The 16,733-nt window shown below is 45.3% G+C and overlaps 1 protein-coding gene across 1 annotated transcript; it reads right to left on the bottom strand.

Annotated features, from left to right (window-relative positions):
- Positions 1 to 8,050: 8,050 nt before the first annotated feature.
- On the bottom strand, positions 8,051 to 9,465 carry KCNE5 (potassium voltage-gated channel subfamily E regulatory subunit 5). The gene has a single exon (XM_027534795.1). It carries the CDS (start codon positions 9,344 to 9,346, stop codon positions 8,909 to 8,911), a length of 438 nt encoding a protein of 145 aa, XP_027390596.1. The 5' UTR covers positions 9,347 to 9,465; the 3' UTR covers positions 8,051 to 8,908.
- Between the last annotated feature and the right edge of the window lie 7,268 nt (positions 9,466 to 16,733).

The following is a 16,733-nucleotide window of genomic DNA, read 5'->3' as shown; positions in this document are numbered from 1 at the left end:
CTACCTTTTCTGAATCCAGCTCGAACATCTGGAAGTTCACAGTTTACATATTGCTGAAGCCTGGCTTGGAGAATTTTGAGCATTACTTTACTAGCATGTGAGATTAGTGCAATTGTGCGGTAGTTTGAGCATTCTTTGGCATTGCCTTTCTTTGGGATTGGAATGAAAACTGACCTTTTCCAATCCTGTGGCCACTGCTGAGTTTTCCAAATTTGCTGGCATATTGAGTGCAGCACTTTCACAGCATCATCTTTCAGGATTTGAAACAGCTCAACTGGAATTCCATCACCTCCACTAGCTTTGTTCGTAGCCATGCTTCCTAAGGCCCTCTTGACTTCACATTCTAGGATGTCTGGCTCTAGGTTGGTGATCACACCATCGTGATTATCTGGGTTGTGAAGATCTTTTTTGCATAGTTCTTCTGTGTATTCTTGCCACCTCTTCTTAATATCTTCTGCTTCTGTTAGGTCCATACCATTTCTGTTCTTTATTGTGCCAATCTTTGCATGAAATATTCCCTTGGTATCTCTAATTTTCTTGAAGAGGTCTCTAGTCTTTCCCATTCTATTGTTTTCCTCTATTTCTTTGCATTGATCACTGAGGAAGGCTTTCTTATCTTTCCTTGCTATTCTTTGGAACTCTGCATTCAAATGGGTATATCTTTCCTTTTCTCCTTTGCCTTTCACTTCCCTTCTATTCACAGCTATTTGTAAGGCCTCCTCAGACAACCATTTTGCCTTTTTGCATTTCTTTTTCTTGGGATGGTCTTGATCCCTGCCTCTGTATAATGTCCTGAACCTCCATCCATACTTCTTCAGGCACTCTGTCTGTCAGATATAATCCCTTGAATCTATTTGTCATTTCCAGTTTATAATCATAAGGGATTTAATTTAGGTCATACCTGAATCAGATCAGATCAGATCAGTCGCTCAGTCGTGTCCGACTCTTTGCGACCTCATGAATTGCAGCACGCCAGGCCTCCCCGTCCATCACCAGCTCCCGGAGTTCACTCAGACTCACGTCCATCAAGTCAGTGATGCCATCCAGCCATCTCATCCTCTGTCGTCCCCTTCTCCTCCTGCCCCCAATCCCTCCCAGCATCAGAGTCTTTCCCAATGAGTCAACTCTTCGCATGAGGTGGCCAACGTACTGGAGTTTCAGCTTTAGCATCATTCCTTCCAAAGAAATCCCAGGGCTGATCTCCTTCAGAATGGACTGGTTGGATCTCCTTGCAGTCCAAGGGACTCTCAAGAGTCTTCTCCAACACCACAGTTCAAAGGCATCAATTCTTCAGCACTCAGCCTTCTTCACAGTCCAACTCTCACATCCATACATGACCACAGGAAAAACCATAGCCTTGACTAGGTGGACCTTTGTTGGCAAAGTAATGTCTCTGTTTTTGAATATGTTATCTAGGTTGGTCATAACTTTCCTTCCAAGGAGTAAGCGTCTTTTAATTTCATGGCTGCAGTCACCATCTGTAGTGATTTTGGAGCCCAGAAAAATAAAGTCTGACACTGTTTCCACTGTTTCCCCATCTATTTCCCATGAAGTGGTGGGACCAGATGCCATGATCTTCGTTTTCTGAATGTTGAGCTTTAAGCCAACTTTCTCACTCTCCACTTTCACTTTCATTAAGAGGCTTTTGAGTTCCTCTTCACTTTCTGCCATAAGGGTGGTGTCCTCTGCATATCTGAGGTTATTGATATTTTTCCCGGCAATCTTGATTCCAGTTTGTGTTTCTTCCAGTCCAGCATTTCTCATGATGTACTCTGCATAGAAGTTAAATAAACAGGGTGACAATATACAGCCTTGACGAACTCCTTTTCCTATTTGGAATCAGTCTGTTGTTCCATGTCCAGTTCTAACTGTTGCTTCCTGACCTGCATACAAATTTCTCAAGAGGCAGTGGTTTTCCCTACTTTCTTCCATTTAAGTCTGAATTTGGCAATAAGGAGTTCATGATCTGAGCCACAGTCAGCTCCCAGTCTTGTTTTTGCTGACTGTATAGAGCTTCTCCATCTTCGGCTGCAAATATAATCAATCTGATTTCGGTGTTGACCATCTGGTGATGTCCACGTGTAGAGTCTTCTCTTGTGTTGTTGGAAGAGGTTGTTTGCTATGACCAGTGCGTTCTCTTGGCAAAACTCTATTAACCTTTGCCCTGCTTCATTCTGTACTCCAAGTCCAAATTTGCCTGTTACTGCAGATATTTCTTGACCCCCTACTTTTGCATTCCAGTCCCCTATAATGAAAAGGACATCTTTTTGAGGTGTTAGTGCTAGAAGGTCTCGTAGGTCTTCATGGAACCATTCAACTTCAGTTTCTTTGGCATTACTGGTCAAGGCATAGACTTGGATTACTCTGATATTGAATGATTTGCCTTGGAAACGAACAGAGATCATTCTGTCATTTTTGCAATTGCATCCAAGTACTGCATATTGGACTTTTTTGTTGACTATGATGGCTACTCCATTTCTTCTAAGGGATTCTTGCCCACAGTAGTAGATATAGTGGTCATCTGAGTTAAATCCACCCATTCCAGTCTATTTTAGTTCACTGATTCCTAAAATGTCTATGTTCACTCTTGCCATCTCTTGTTTGACCACTTCCAATTTGCCTTGATTCATGGACCTAACATTCCAGCTTCCTATGCAATATTGCTCTTTACTTTACTTTACTTCAGACTTGACTTCCATCACCAGTCTCATCCATAACTGGGTGTTGCTTTTGCTTTGGCTCCGTCTCTTCATTCTTTCTGGAGTTATTTCTCCACTGATCTCCAGTAGCATATTGGGCACCTACTGACCTGGGGAGTTCATCTTTCAGTTTCCTATCTTTTTGCCTTTTCATGCTGTTCACGGGGTTCTCAAGGCAAAAATACTGAAGTGGTCCGCCATTCCCTTCTCCAGTGGACCACATTTTGTCAGAACTCTCCACCATGACCCATCTGTCTTGGGTGGCCATACATGGCATGGTTCATAGTTTTATTGAGTTAGACAAGGTCCATGTGATCAGATTGGTTAGTTTTCTGTGATTGTGGTTTTCAGTCTGTCTGACCTCTGATGGAAAAGGATAGGAGACTTATGGAAGCTTCCTGATGGGAGAGACTGACTGAGGGGGAAACTGGGTCTTATTCGGATGGGCGGGGCCATGTTCAGTAAATCTTTAATCCAATTTTCTGTTGATGGGTGGGGCTGTGTTCCCTCCCTCTTATTTGCCTGGGGCCAAACTGTGATGGAGGTTATGAAGATAATGGTGACCTCCTTCAAAAGGTCCCATGCATGCACTGCTACACTCGGTGTCCCCAGCCCTGCAGCAGGCCACCACCGACCCGTGCCTCTGCCAGAGACTCCTGGACACTTATGGGCAAGTCTGGGTGACCTCCTCCAAGAGGCCTTATGCCATACCCAGGTCTGCTGCACCCAGGTCCCCTGCCCCTGTGGCAGTCCACTGCTGACCTGTACCTCCACAGCAGACACTCAAACAGAGTTCTGTCTCAGTCTGTGTGGGGTCTCTGGGTCCTGGTGCACACAAAGTTTGTTTGAGCCCTCTGAGCATTTCTGGCAGATATGGGGTTTGATTCTAAATGTGATTTCGCCCCTCCTACCGTCTTACTGGGGCTTCTCCTTTGTTCACCTCTCCCCCAAACACCTTCCCCATCCTGCGTAGACATTTCTGGATAGCTCTCCTTTCAGAGTCCACTGAAATTCACAACTCAAGATTCTTTCCTCAGGTTTCACTTGTACATCGCCCTAAACAGTCTATTATAAAGTGTGAATACCCAAAAGGGTGAGTCATATGAAGCAATAACTAAGCCCTGCTTCTTCTATATAATTTAGCTGCTTGCCTTTTTCTCTGACTTCAAGGGCACTGTGATGGAAACAGTATGAATGTACTTAACACTACAGAACTATATACTTTTGAAAGTGGCTAAGATGTTGAATTTTATGCTATAGGTAACTTATCACAATTAAAAAAAAAAATGTATCTGAACTATTCCCCCGTTGCTCTGACTACACTCTCTTCAGAGGAAGAGGCCCAGGCCACAGCTGTACCAAGACCCTGCCTGCCTCAAAACACAGCTGATGAGACTCACAGATATAGAGAAAAAACTAGTGGTTATCAGTGGGGAGAAGGAAGGGGGAGGGGGCAAGATAGGGGGAAATGAGGGTATTTGTGGGATTATATGAAATTACGTTTGCAACTTTTGAAAACTGTGAAGCACTATAGAATATAAAGAATCTTTAATCAAAAAAATCAGCTGATAAGGGACTGGTCACCTGGTCCCATGCTGAGATCTAGCAAAGAAGACTTCCTAGATAGGCTGCAGGGTAGGTGAAGTGACAAAAAGGGCTAAAAAGTGACTTTCCATCCAACTTCTTCTCCCAAAGCCATTCTGATGGTTCTTCAACAAGGCTTGGCTATTAACCAGTCTAATCTATGCACCCTTGGTGGTCTTCGTTCATGCTCCCTTGCCTTCACAGAACATTCTATATTGCTCTTCCTCCTAAGTCCCTCATGAAGCCCACAGCCTGTGATTATGGCCCTTCATTCTCTTCTCTTATGTCCTTTCTTAATCCCTGACCTGTGTCTTCAAAGTCTAGACATCAGTCCTGGTGAATTCCTGAAAATACAGTATTTATTATTTTTTTAAGGGCACTTGTAGGCCTACTGATAAATGGGAGTAGAATAGGAATGTGAGACCATTTTGCACAGATTCCTAGTTATCCAGGATTTCAAGATGGGGGGAAAAGGCTGACAAATCTGGGAGCTAGTGGCCAAGTAACTGCAATTCTCTTCTTTGAACAATAAAAGTGAACCACACAGTAGAGAGCGCTTCCCTGGTAAAGAATCCACCTGCTAAATCAGGAGACACAGGTTCAATCTCTGGGTCAGGAAGATCCCTGGAGAAGGAAATGGCAATCCACTCCAGTGTTCTTTCCTGGGAAATCCCATGGACAGAGGAGCTTGGCAGGCAACAGTCCATGGGGTCACAAAGAGTCGGACACGACTGAGTGACTAAACAGCAACAACGCAGCAGAGAACTTTCTCTTCCTCACTTTTCCCACACACCCTCCCGAGAGCACTCCCCTCAAGAAGGAAAAGAAAGTGAAAGTGGAAGTGAAGTCGCTCAGTCGTCTCCCACTCTTAGCGACCCCATGGACTACAGCCCACCAGGCCCTCCGTCCATGGGATTTTCCAGGCAAGAGTACTGGAGTGGGGTGCCATTGCCTTCTCCATTAACAGCGGCTAGGCATATTATATTTACAAAGGAAAATATAAATGTAACACCTTATTCTCTAGTTGCTGTACTTCTTTCCCGTATGGTATTTCACTCGATCCTCAGTTCCCCACAGCTGCGGAGATGGGCCCAGAGAGGTTAAGTAGCTCACCCTGAGAAACAAAGCCTGTTAAGTGGCAAATCTGGGGCTGGACCCCAGTTCTCCCAGATTCTTGTCCTTGCTTTAGCTGTCAGGCAAGATTGTTTGGAAAGCAGCCCAGTCCCCTTCCTCTTATTGATACAAGTTGTGTGCAGATCTTTGGTTTCTAAAGGAGATGGCAAATTGTAAAGAAGATGGTGACTACAGACAAATGAAAGACCCCGTTTATATACCTCTAGAAAAGTGAACTGACAACACAGAATTATGTCTGTAACGGGAGGAAAGCTTCTGTTTATTTTTGCACTGTCAATGAGCACTTCCAGACACTGGAACTCAAAACATCTCCTAGCCCCACTTGGTTGAAAGCCTCAAGTTACAAGTAAGTAAGCATTCTTCGTTATTATTATAGAGCAAAGATCTGAACCTGAACTGAAATAGGACCTACTCACACAGAAGAATTAGCCTGCTGTTGGGGGGTAGATTGAAAAAAAAAATCACTCTAATTGATTAGAATCACATTAAGGAGAAGGTGAAAAAATTTCCCAGTTTGTACAGTCAGCTAGTGCTATTCAGGAATACATTATTAAAACCACAGGCTGGCCAGGTCCCTTAAGGTCTTCTTTCTTCTAGCTCTTGTTGACCACAGTGTGAGCACTTCTATGCTGTTGACACCCCCACAAGTGGTAGAGAGTCGAGTGTCCAGACATGTGGGAAACTTCATTATCTGGGACACAGTTACACTCCTGAAAGTGCTTGGGAAAAGTGGCTGCCCAGTCAAGCAAATCACTCTCCCCTATCCAGCTCATTTTTCTCACTGGGAAAGCTCTTTGGCTAATCTCACATGAACTTAATGAGGACCCTCATCATCCTAAAAAGGTTAAAATGTTAATTGCAGGGCAGCAATGGAGACACAGATATAGAGAACAGAAGACTTATGGACACGGTGGGGGTGGTGAGGAGAGGGTGGAAGGTATGGAGAGAGTAACATGGAAACATATATTACCATATGTAAAACAGATAGCTAATGGGAATTTGCTGAATGACTCAGGGAGCTCAAACAGGGGCTCTGTAACAATCTAGGAGGGTGGGATGGGGAGGGAGATGGGAGGGAGGTTCAAGAGGGAGGGAACATAGGTATACCTAAGGCTGATTCATGTTGCTATTTGGCAGAAACCAACACAATACTGTAAAGCAATTATCCTTCAATTAAAAATAAATAAATTAATTTTAAAAAATTTAAAAGAAAATGAAATTGAAAAACAAAAGGTTAAAGTGTGCTTAAAAGCAGGAATAGTTTGGCAACGGGATTTGTTTCCCACAGCTGGCACATTCATGCTTTTTATGGACATTATCCCAACTGCTCCCAGCTGCCCTTTTGGGGGCAATATATATTTTTAATGTCTTTGAAAAAATAGTACAGATGTTTACAAGATTTCAACACTTAGAGCAGTGATGATGCTTCATTATCAAACAACCTCGTGTCCCCAGTTATGTCAGATCAGTGAGGGACATTTTTGTACCCAAAATACTGGGTTGGCCAAAAAGTTCGTTCTGATTTTTCCATAAGATGTTACAGAAAACTCTGAAGGAATTTTCTGGCCAACTAATACAAGGCTAAGGGCTGCCACTGCTCCCCGTCCCCTGCCATGCCCGTGGCATGGATGGATATCTGTGCCCTCCTTCCATATCCCATTCAGGCCCCCTTGCCTGGCCCTGAGATGATTCTCACAGCATCATCTCTTCTCTTCTCATTGTCTTGGACCACTGCCCAATCCCTGGCCCCCCCACCTGCAAGTTCCTACGGCTGGAACTAGGACTGGAGAGGAGCCAGTGGGGCAAGGCCAGTATATCTTCAAGGAGTGTATCCTGGGAATGAAAGTAAGTTCATCTAACTTATTAATAGCTCCAGTAAAATACCATATGGGCTACAAGGTCAAAACCAATGCCTTGAATGAGGCTTATGTATTTTCAGTGCATTTAAGTAACCCATAATATCGTTGTCCTGCTACTACTGAGAAACCAGCTGTCTTGAAGCAAGTTGACTTACTGCTCAGGTGACTTCATGTGTGTTTGATGAGGCTCAAACAGTCATCATCAGGTATAAGCATTTAAGCCCTAAGCAAGCAAGTTTCTGATGACCTTCAGAGGAGAATAAATCAATAAACATACACCTCTAACTTTACCCATCATTGGTTAAGACAGTGTAAGCATGTCCTCTCTGACTTAAGATTTACACTCTTTGGTGGCTTTTTCTCTTTTAAATAAGTCACTTCTTTGAGAGAGTTACAAATGTGGCTTCTAAAAATTAACTTTGATAATAGCTAATAGAGATGGGTATGAGATGTTGCTTTCATTTAAAGTCTATGCCAAAAAACTGCAAAAGGCAAGTGAAAATCCTTATTCAGCACTGTGATATTTGAAAGTGTTTCAGAATTAAGGGAAAAGGAGAATAAAGCCATTATAACTTGGAAACATTTGAAAAAAAAAAACCCATTTAGCCATATATAAGCCTTTTCTTCACTCACAGTGACATCTATGGCATTGGAACTGGATATCACAACAACCCAACACCCAAATCTAAACATTATTTCCAAAAAGCAAAACGAATTCATTCTGTATATAGTGCTGGGTCTCAGTGCTGGGATCTTTGAGAAAAGAATCTTAAGCCATTTTTAAACGACCTTTATTACTTGCCTCTGACAGTCCCCAGGTTACAGAGCAGGAGACAACTGAACCTCATATTCCATGGAGGAAGCAGATAGCTCCCCTAATAACTGAATCAAGATAAGAAAGGCACGGGAAAGTACTGGGGTAATACACCCAGCAATGTTTATCCACGGGAGAAGATGGCAAAGCTGCTCAAAAGTAGGCAAGTTACCTTTGGGATGACAACTGGAAGCAAGAAAACCATACAGTTGGGACTCACACGTCTTCCCCACCCCTAAGCCCCCTCCCCAACCAGTCCCCATCAAGTCCGTTCTACACCACAGACTGGTCCTAGTGTCTTGCTTAGCTCCCTGCTGAAGGAGGAGGGAGGGAAAAGACGTCTGAGGTCTCTTCATTTTCTTTGTCTCTGTCCCTAAGGCAACAGGAAGCTGGAGCCGCAGCCGGCCTGGCAGTGGTGGCAAGCGCGTTGGCTCTGCAGAGTCTGAGCCCCTGGAGCAGCTGCCAGTTAGATGGCCCAGAGTTCAGGTAGACTTCATTGCTTCAGTTCAATGCCAAGTGTTGGACGTGTTGGATTCAGTTCCCAGGGGGCTGGAGCTTGGTGTCGGGGCTGTCTGAAGACAGGGCGCACAGAGGCAGTTTAGGGTGGTGGGATGTGCGGGGTGGGGGTGGGGGTCTGAGGTGGTTGGAGAGGAGTGAGAGGCCGGCCCGGAGGGTAATGCTTCTTTCACGGCCTTCCAGGCGAGGTCTCCTGGCCTCTCAACGTCTTCTGAGCCTCAGGTGGGCAAGCCCTGGAAGGGGAGGAGAGGACACGGCGAGCTGAGGAGGGAGCGGGTGAGCCAGCGAGCTGGATGGCGGTTCTAGACCCCCTCAGTGCCCCGGGCCAGGGCCGGAGCGGGCAGCCCGCAGGGGGCGAGCTGGCGGCGGCCCTCGGCGGGCGAGCCGGCCACCGTCGCGGCGTCGGCGGTGGCCGGGACCCCTCCCGGGAGCCACTCGTGCTGAGCGCAGGCCTGGGACGGCTCGTCCTTGGCCTCGACGAGCTTGCGGGAGCGGGTGTAGGCCAAGATGAGGCCGCCGGCCAGGCAGGCGTAGAAGACCATGATGAGCAGGATGTAGAGATAGGCGTCGTCGCCCTTGGCGCTGGTCACCTCGCGGCCCACGAAGGGGTCGGGCACGACCCCCATGCCCATGCTCGGGCCGGGGCCGGCGCCCAAGCCACTGGCGTTGCCCCGGTGATGCAGCTCCAGCAGCAGGCGGCTCAGCAGGGTCCGCAGCCGCTGACTCTCGCTGCAGTTCATGGCTGTCGGGGAGTGACACGGCGGCTCCAGATCGCTGCTGACCTTGCCCCCGGGCCAGGCCGAGGGGATGCGGGCGGGCGAGCGGCGGCGGTACCCGGCTCCTCCGGGCTGGCGGCGGAGTGGCTGGGGGGCCCTGCCGCCCGGGCCTCCTTATTCCCTCACCCCCGCACCTCCTCCCCTTCCCCACCACGCCCCCTCGGCCCGAGGCCGCCTCTTCCCAGGCTGTCTCGCCGCCCGGGGGACAGGGGACAGCTGGTGGGGGGAGGAGAAGGGGACGAGGGAGGGGGCGAGGCCAAGAGCGGGGCGGAGGGGGCGGGGGCGCGGAATGCGCGGGGCCCCCGGGTGGCCAAGCCTGGCCCGGCGGCTCACTGGGGCCAAGCCTGGACCCCAGGCTGCGGCGGAAGAGAATTCCTTCCAAGTTCTGGCCACCTGCCCTGAAGGCCCAGTTTTGGCCCAGTTACAGCATCTGCCCACCTCCCGCAAGGATGACCCTGTGCGAGGGTTCCATCAGCTCTCACAGAAAGTGGCAGCAGACACCGCTGGTCCGCCTCTCAGAGCTGGTGATTACTGATGTAGACAAGGACCCTCACCTAGCTTCCCAGCCATCATTGCTTCCCCTGGACGGGAGAGGTGAGCATCTTATTCAGAAGATGCTCAGGACAAATTTGGCGACTGAAGTGGAGTAGGATGCCCCAGGCTTCCAAAAAGGCTTCTGATAATATACTAGCCTCCTGGGAAGTACCCCTGCTCTGATCTCCTATCACATTTTTAGAGGGGCCTCCACATCTTAGCATGTGAGTGTAACATCTATTATGTGACCCTGTTTTCCCTTGGGTGGCAAGTCATCCTCCCAGAAATGCAACCAAGTTCTTCCATTAAAAGTAGCAGGGACATTTAAAAGGCCATTTGGCTACACTCTAGACATCTCAGGATCTGAAAAGTGCCAATTCTAGAGAATATGCTTAACTCCACACCCAATTAGCCTGATATCCAACTCTGTGCCTCTGTGGGGCTTGGTAACAGGTCTTGGCCCTGCTGGGTCATGCAGCAGTCATTTTTTTTTCCCCTCATAGGGTATTCCCTGGTGGCTCAGTGGTAAAGAATCTGCCCGCTGATGTGGGTTCAATCCCTGAGTCTGGAAGTTTCCCTAGAGAAGGAAATGGCAACTCACTCCAGTATTCTTGCCTGGAAAATCCCATGGACAGAGGAGCCTGGCAGGCTACAGTCTATGGGGTCACAAAGAGTTGGACGTGACTTAGCAACTAAACAACAACAACAGTCTTCTTTTAGGGGGAATCAAGGTTCTAAGACAGAGATAAGTTCTTAGTATGTCCAACTGGAAACAGACTGGGATTCACAAAGAGAACTGCTCAAAGGATTGATTTCTAAACAGCGAGTAGGAAAAAAAATGAAGTATCGTTGGTCAGGTCTTCTTGTATATGATTGCCAAGTAAGAATAAAAGGAATTTTTAAAAAAAGCTATATGCCTGTATGTACCCCATGCAAATCAAGCTGCCTGTTTAAGACCATTCAGTCCAGGGGCCATTTGATCTTCAAGGACCATGGGTTTAAAAAGAGATGTTTTTCTGATGTCTCTGCTTCAGCCACCCTTCAACTAGCGGGCCAGCCACTAGCCTTCTGTATGTTGGAGTCAAGGTGGTACCAAACCCAGGTACCATATCCAGGGTCTCAAACAGAACCTTGCTTGGCAGCCTCTACATACCTCTTAGAGACATTCCACATGACCCTGACCACTGCTTCCCTCCTAATCACCTTGCCTCAATGTCCTCACTTCAGAGGGACTCAGGGAAGAACTGTTCAAGTGAATTGGTATGACTAATGCTAGAGGACACAGCTAGGAAATTCTCAAGCACTGCCAACCTAACGACAGAACTGTTAAGCTAAAAAACCTCTCTGATCTGTTAAAACATGACCATAATATCTAGGGTTTTTTGTTCGGGGGAGTGGGAGGAAGAAGCCTCTTCACTGTAGCACAAATACAATCATTGAAACTTTTACTTTCAACAGCCTTATAAGCCAGTAGATTCAAATGGTTAAGCAGCAGGACTAGAATAATAAAGTCTGACCTTGTTCTATGTCATAACACATGACTCTTGTCACATGGGCGGTATCCATGAGCTGTCTCCATTTTCTCACCCCTCTCTTTCCCTTCCATTCCTGGAAACTTCTAGAGTCCAGCACTTTTGGCCAAAACTACTCTCTGTAAGTAAGTTCACCAACACCCTCAGGGCCAAATTTAAGGGTCTCTGCTCAGTTTGCATCTTTGACCTCAAGGGTGAATTTGATACCATCAACCGCCCACTTCTTCCTGTCCTACCCTTGGCTCTGGTGGTATTGCTTTCTCAAGTTTCTCTTCTTATCTCTCTGATGCATCATTCTCTGTCTCCTTTGCTGGCTCCTGTTCTTTCCTCCTCCCATTAGCTGTTGGAATTCCCAAAGACTCAGTCCTCAGCTATTCTCTTAACATCCATTTCCTTGGAAAGTGTCTCCTTACATGGTCTCACCAACCACATGGTATTTATTTAGCCAAATCTGAATCTCTAGCTCTGATTCTTTCTTGGTAACATTTTTTAGATCCATCTGCTCCTTCCTTTCGGGTTTAATCGCCACAAGCTTAATCCAAGCTCTTATTACCTCAGGTCAAATATGCAAACTGAGAGTCTCATGTCAGATCGCCCTGCCTACAACCCAGTTCACCTTGCTATGACTGAAATAATTCTCCGCCAACACCACTTCCATCCATTCACCCCTGTGTTCAGAAACCCAAAATTGTTCCCCACTGCTTCTTTAATGGAGTCCAATCTTCTTTGATGGGTCTGAAGTCCTCATCACCAGTAGACACCACCTTCTTCCTTTGCACTTGCAAAAGAGCATATTCCTGGAGTTCCTCTCCAATACTCTGGGTCTTTCATCTTCCTCAAAATACATTGACAAAAGGAAGTCTTGCTTGATACCCTTATTTGTGCTCTCAGAGTCCTTATAACACACCCCGCCTGAAAGTGCCCCAACTCAGACTGCAGTATTCAATGCATAAAATTTGGAAAACACAGAAAAACACCAAGAAAAAGAATCCCCAAGAGCGCACAAATGTTGCACGTGAACATACACACATACAGGCACACACCGTACATACATCATTATTATGTAGCCTCTTTCACTTAACAAGATACTGGGAATTTTTCCTCATGTCAGTAACTATTTTTTATAGCATCATTTTATTAGCTACACAGTATTCTGGACTATGGACCTTCTATGATGTATTTAAATGAGCTCTTATTGTAAGATTTCTGGTTAATTTCCAGGTTCTTGTTATTAAAGATAATGTTTTCATGAACACATACAAGGCTAATTCTAATTCCTTTAAAGGAAATAATTACCAGAGAGAAAGCAAGTTACACATTTACAGAAGACTGGCATAGGGAGAGAGAGATGTATAGAAGGGGGTGGAAACAGGAATGGAGACTAGTCATAAAATTTAAAAAGGCCCAACCCTCTGAAAAAAACAACAGGTGTGTGTGGGGGAGACTCTGGCTTTCTTTTCACTCAAGGGGCTGGCTGCTGGACAACCCTACAACCCCAGCCCTGAATGGCTGAGATGCCAACCCCCTCCAACCCCCTACATTTAATGAAATTGTGAATCCATCAGACAAGGATTGAATCTCATTCCTCCCCAGCTTTCCATCCCCTCTACACCTGTCCCATACCTGTCACATAATCATCTGTTTATCCATTGTCCAGAACTCACTTATTTCCTGACTGGTAATCAAGTGTGTTGACAAAGGGAAGGAATTTATAATCATGTGTTTAGACTTTCAAAAAAGTCTTGGAAAAGGTTCTGTTCCATGCCAGGGTTGTTTTAAAAATACAATTGAGGCGCCATGGGCTAGGAAATGCTTTCACCATTTCTTGAAACTGTGAATGTTTCCTGCCAATAGCGCAGCTCCATGGAAGTTGGTTGAATTGAACTGAGTTGAGTTTGGCTAGTTGCCAAAGGACGGGCACAGATGGTAAGCACTCTTGGAGTCCAGGAGGCTGGCAAAGCTACAATGGGCTCCAAGGGAGGGGAGGAAAGAAGGCTTCATGAGCACCAACTACAGACCGAGAAAGAATCATTCATTCATTCATTTCTTCAATGAGTACTTGTTGCATGTTACACTGTGCTGGATCCTAGAGACACCTCAGCAAACAAGTCACACCCGTGAGCTGGCTGTGGCTTTGATGGTTCACAGACACTTCTTTGTGAACTGGGCCAGTGGTCATGAAGGATAGCCAAAATTCTGATTGGGAGAGAATTTTGAGTCTGGACCTAAGCATCAGAGTCCAAAGACTTGTTTAAAAAAGGAAGATTCCCCTTAATTCAAAAGAGGGAGGAGAATAAATGGGACAGTTCCTGGATCCCACTGGGACTTCTCAGTTGCTTCATGGGATTGTGTGCAGTATTGGGGGTAGAGGGACTGTGGTTTGATAAAATCAATATTTATGGGTTCAAATGAACCCCAGGGGCTTCATGTGCCTACTTTGGAGATTTCTTGGAGATGGGTTTGTGCTGAGGTCACCCTATATCCAGGCCACATACGGGAGCATGAAATATGGCCCCTGATCTCATTTATCAAATGCCTGTTGATGTTGTTCAGTCACTCAGTTGTGTTTGACTGTTTGCGACCCCATGGACTACAGCACGCCATGCTTCCCTGTCCTTCACCATCTCCCAGAGTTTGCTCAAATTCATGTCCATTGAGTCAGTGATGCCATCCAACCATCTCATCCTCTGTCGCCCCCTTCTCCTGCCCTCAATCTTTCCCAGCATCAGGGTCTTTTCCAATGAGTCGGCTCTTTGCATCAGGAGGCCAAAGTATTGGAGCTTCAACTTCAGCGTCAATCCTGCCAATGAATATTCAGGGTTGACTTATTTTAGGATTGACTCTCCTTGCAGTCCAAGGGACTCTCAAGTCTCAAATGCCTAGCATGTGCTATTAATTAACCTCACAACAACCCTTTGAGGAGGGTAGGGTTGTTATTAAAAATATTTAACAGCACTATGTCTTGGGCACTGATGGATAAGCAAATAATCAGAATGGTTTCGTCGCTAAGTCGTGTCTGACTCTTGTGACCCCCATGGACTATAGCCTGCCAGGCTCCTCTGTCCTTGGGATTCTCCAGGCAAGAATACTGGAGTAGGTTTTAGATGCTGACTATAAACAACCAATATAGCCTCACAGAGCCACAACATGGGGCAAAGAAGTAGAAGAAAGGCACAGACTAAAGAGCTTCCTAGTTCCCAGAAGACGAAACCAAGATCTCATCTCCTTGGGGTTCAAAGCTGTCCTGAGTCATTTTTGAATCTCTTTTCCTCCCTGCCAGTGCCTCCACTGCTCCCTGTGTTCACAGCAAGTACATGAAATATCCCTTGCCTACTGACTCCTCTAAAGCAATGATATCTACTGCAGCTGCCCCTCTCTCCCAGCAGTTTTCTAAGGATACCACTTGTTGGCTCAAAATTCTTGAATGGGCCTCATTGGCTTGACAAATTATCACCTTAGTGTGGCCATCAAAACTCTCTGTGCTCTGGCTTGAAGATGCCTTCCAGTCATATTTGTAGCAATAACTACCCAACATGTCTCCAATACCAGAAATCTTTTCTCTTTTTTTATAACTTATTTTTATTGAGATGTAATTAGTACATAACACTGTGTAAGTCTGAGGTGTTAAATATGTTTATCTGGTACATTTGTATTGCAAAATGATTACTGCTGTAACATGAGCTAAATCTTCTTTTATCACCTGATATAATGATCATTTCTTTTTGGTGTGGAGAGCTTTTAAGACACGTTTTCAACTAGATAACATCTCTCCGTCCTTAGCAACTCCAAAGCATAGGATACCAGTAATATGTGTGCTTGTCAGATGGTCCCAACAATCCTTCTGAGGGCAAGGGCTGTGTTCTTTCTCTTCATATTCCTTGTCTAGCCTGGAACAGTGCCTGGCATACAGTAGGTGATCAGGAAATATTTACCTGGGTCTGAGGTCTGCCTTCTTCCAATGAAGCCTTATAAGTTTGAAAGAAATTGGCTCCATTCAGGATATGGAACTTTGTGGATACATTTTTTTTTCCAAAAAAAAGAGAATATTATGCAATTTCAAACATACAGCAAAGTTGAAAGAATTTGCCAGCAGCACCTTATAACTTATTAGCCAGATCCTAGCATAAAGTTTTCTGATACTGGCTTTATCCATCCTTCACCTATCCATCTGTCTGTCTATCTAGTGTCCTTTCTTTCTTAAGTTGCAGGTATCAGTACATTTTACTCCTAAACACTTTCCCCATGTGTGTGTATATGTATGTGTGCATGTGCTCAGTCATGTCTGACTCTTCAAGACACCCTGGACTGTAGCCTGCCAGGCTCCTTTGTCCATCAGATTTCCCATGCAATGGAGTGGGTAGCCATTTCCTACTCCAGGGGGTAGGGTTCAATATTTGCTTGTTATTCTTTTGTTTTACTTTTGAGGTAAAATATATCTATGATGAAATACGCAAACATTAACTGTACATTTGCTGAGTTTTGACAAATGTAACTGAGTAACTTAGCTCCCTACTAAGATGTAGAAGATTATTTCCATTCAAGATTAAGCTTCCTCTTGCCCCTTCCCTGGCAGTCCTCTCCTTTCACTCTTAGAGGTAATCACTGCTTTGATTTTTTTCCATCATTGATTAGTTTTACCTATTACAGAACTTTATATGAATGGAATCATATAGCATGAACTCTTTTGTATAAGACTTTTTTGAAAAGATGCATGCTAAGAAAAGACTTCTTTGACTCAGCTTGAGGTTTCTGAGAATCATCCAGTCATGTACCTGTCATTTGTTCCTTTTTATTGCTGAATAGCACTCCATGGTTGACAATACCACAGTTTGTGTATCATTTATCCTTTCTCCTACTGATGGACACTTGTATTGTTTTCAGTTTCTGTCTATTAAGAGTAAGGTGGCTATGAATATTCTCATGCAAGTCTTTTTGTAAACATATATTTTCCTTTTTCTTGGGTAAGTACAAAGGGAGAAAAATTCTGGGTCACAGGGAAGATGTGATTTAGTTTTATAAGAAACAGCCAGACCTTTTCCCAAGGTGGTTGTATTTTTTTACACTCCCACCGATAATGTATGAGGATTCCAACTGTTTGTGGTTACTTTTCCATCTCTTTGCTTCAGCCCCATACTTAGCTTTGTCTTGTACCCATGACACGCATTTACTCTTAGAATAGGGCCAGGCCTGTTTGTGGTTTATTGCTTAAAGTCTCCCCCATCACCCATTTTGCTGACTACTAAATGTATATCCAATCTCTAGATGGAGTTGCTAAAATATGGGTC

This window comes from Bos indicus x Bos taurus, chromosome X (assembly GCF_003369695.1).
Source record: "Bos indicus x Bos taurus breed Angus x Brahman F1 hybrid chromosome X, Bos_hybrid_MaternalHap_v2.0, whole genome shotgun sequence".
NCBI lineage: Eukaryota > Metazoa > Chordata > Mammalia > Artiodactyla > Bovidae > Bos > Bos indicus x Bos taurus.
The sequence above is the reverse complement of the archived record's forward strand: the minus strand, read 5'-3'. Positions and strand labels throughout refer to the sequence as shown.

Coding starts and splice junctions, on each gene's coding strand:
- KCNE5 (XM_027534795.1), bottom strand. CDS start 9,346: ATGAACTGCAGCGAGAGTCAGCGGCTGCGGACCCTGCTGAGCCGCCTG.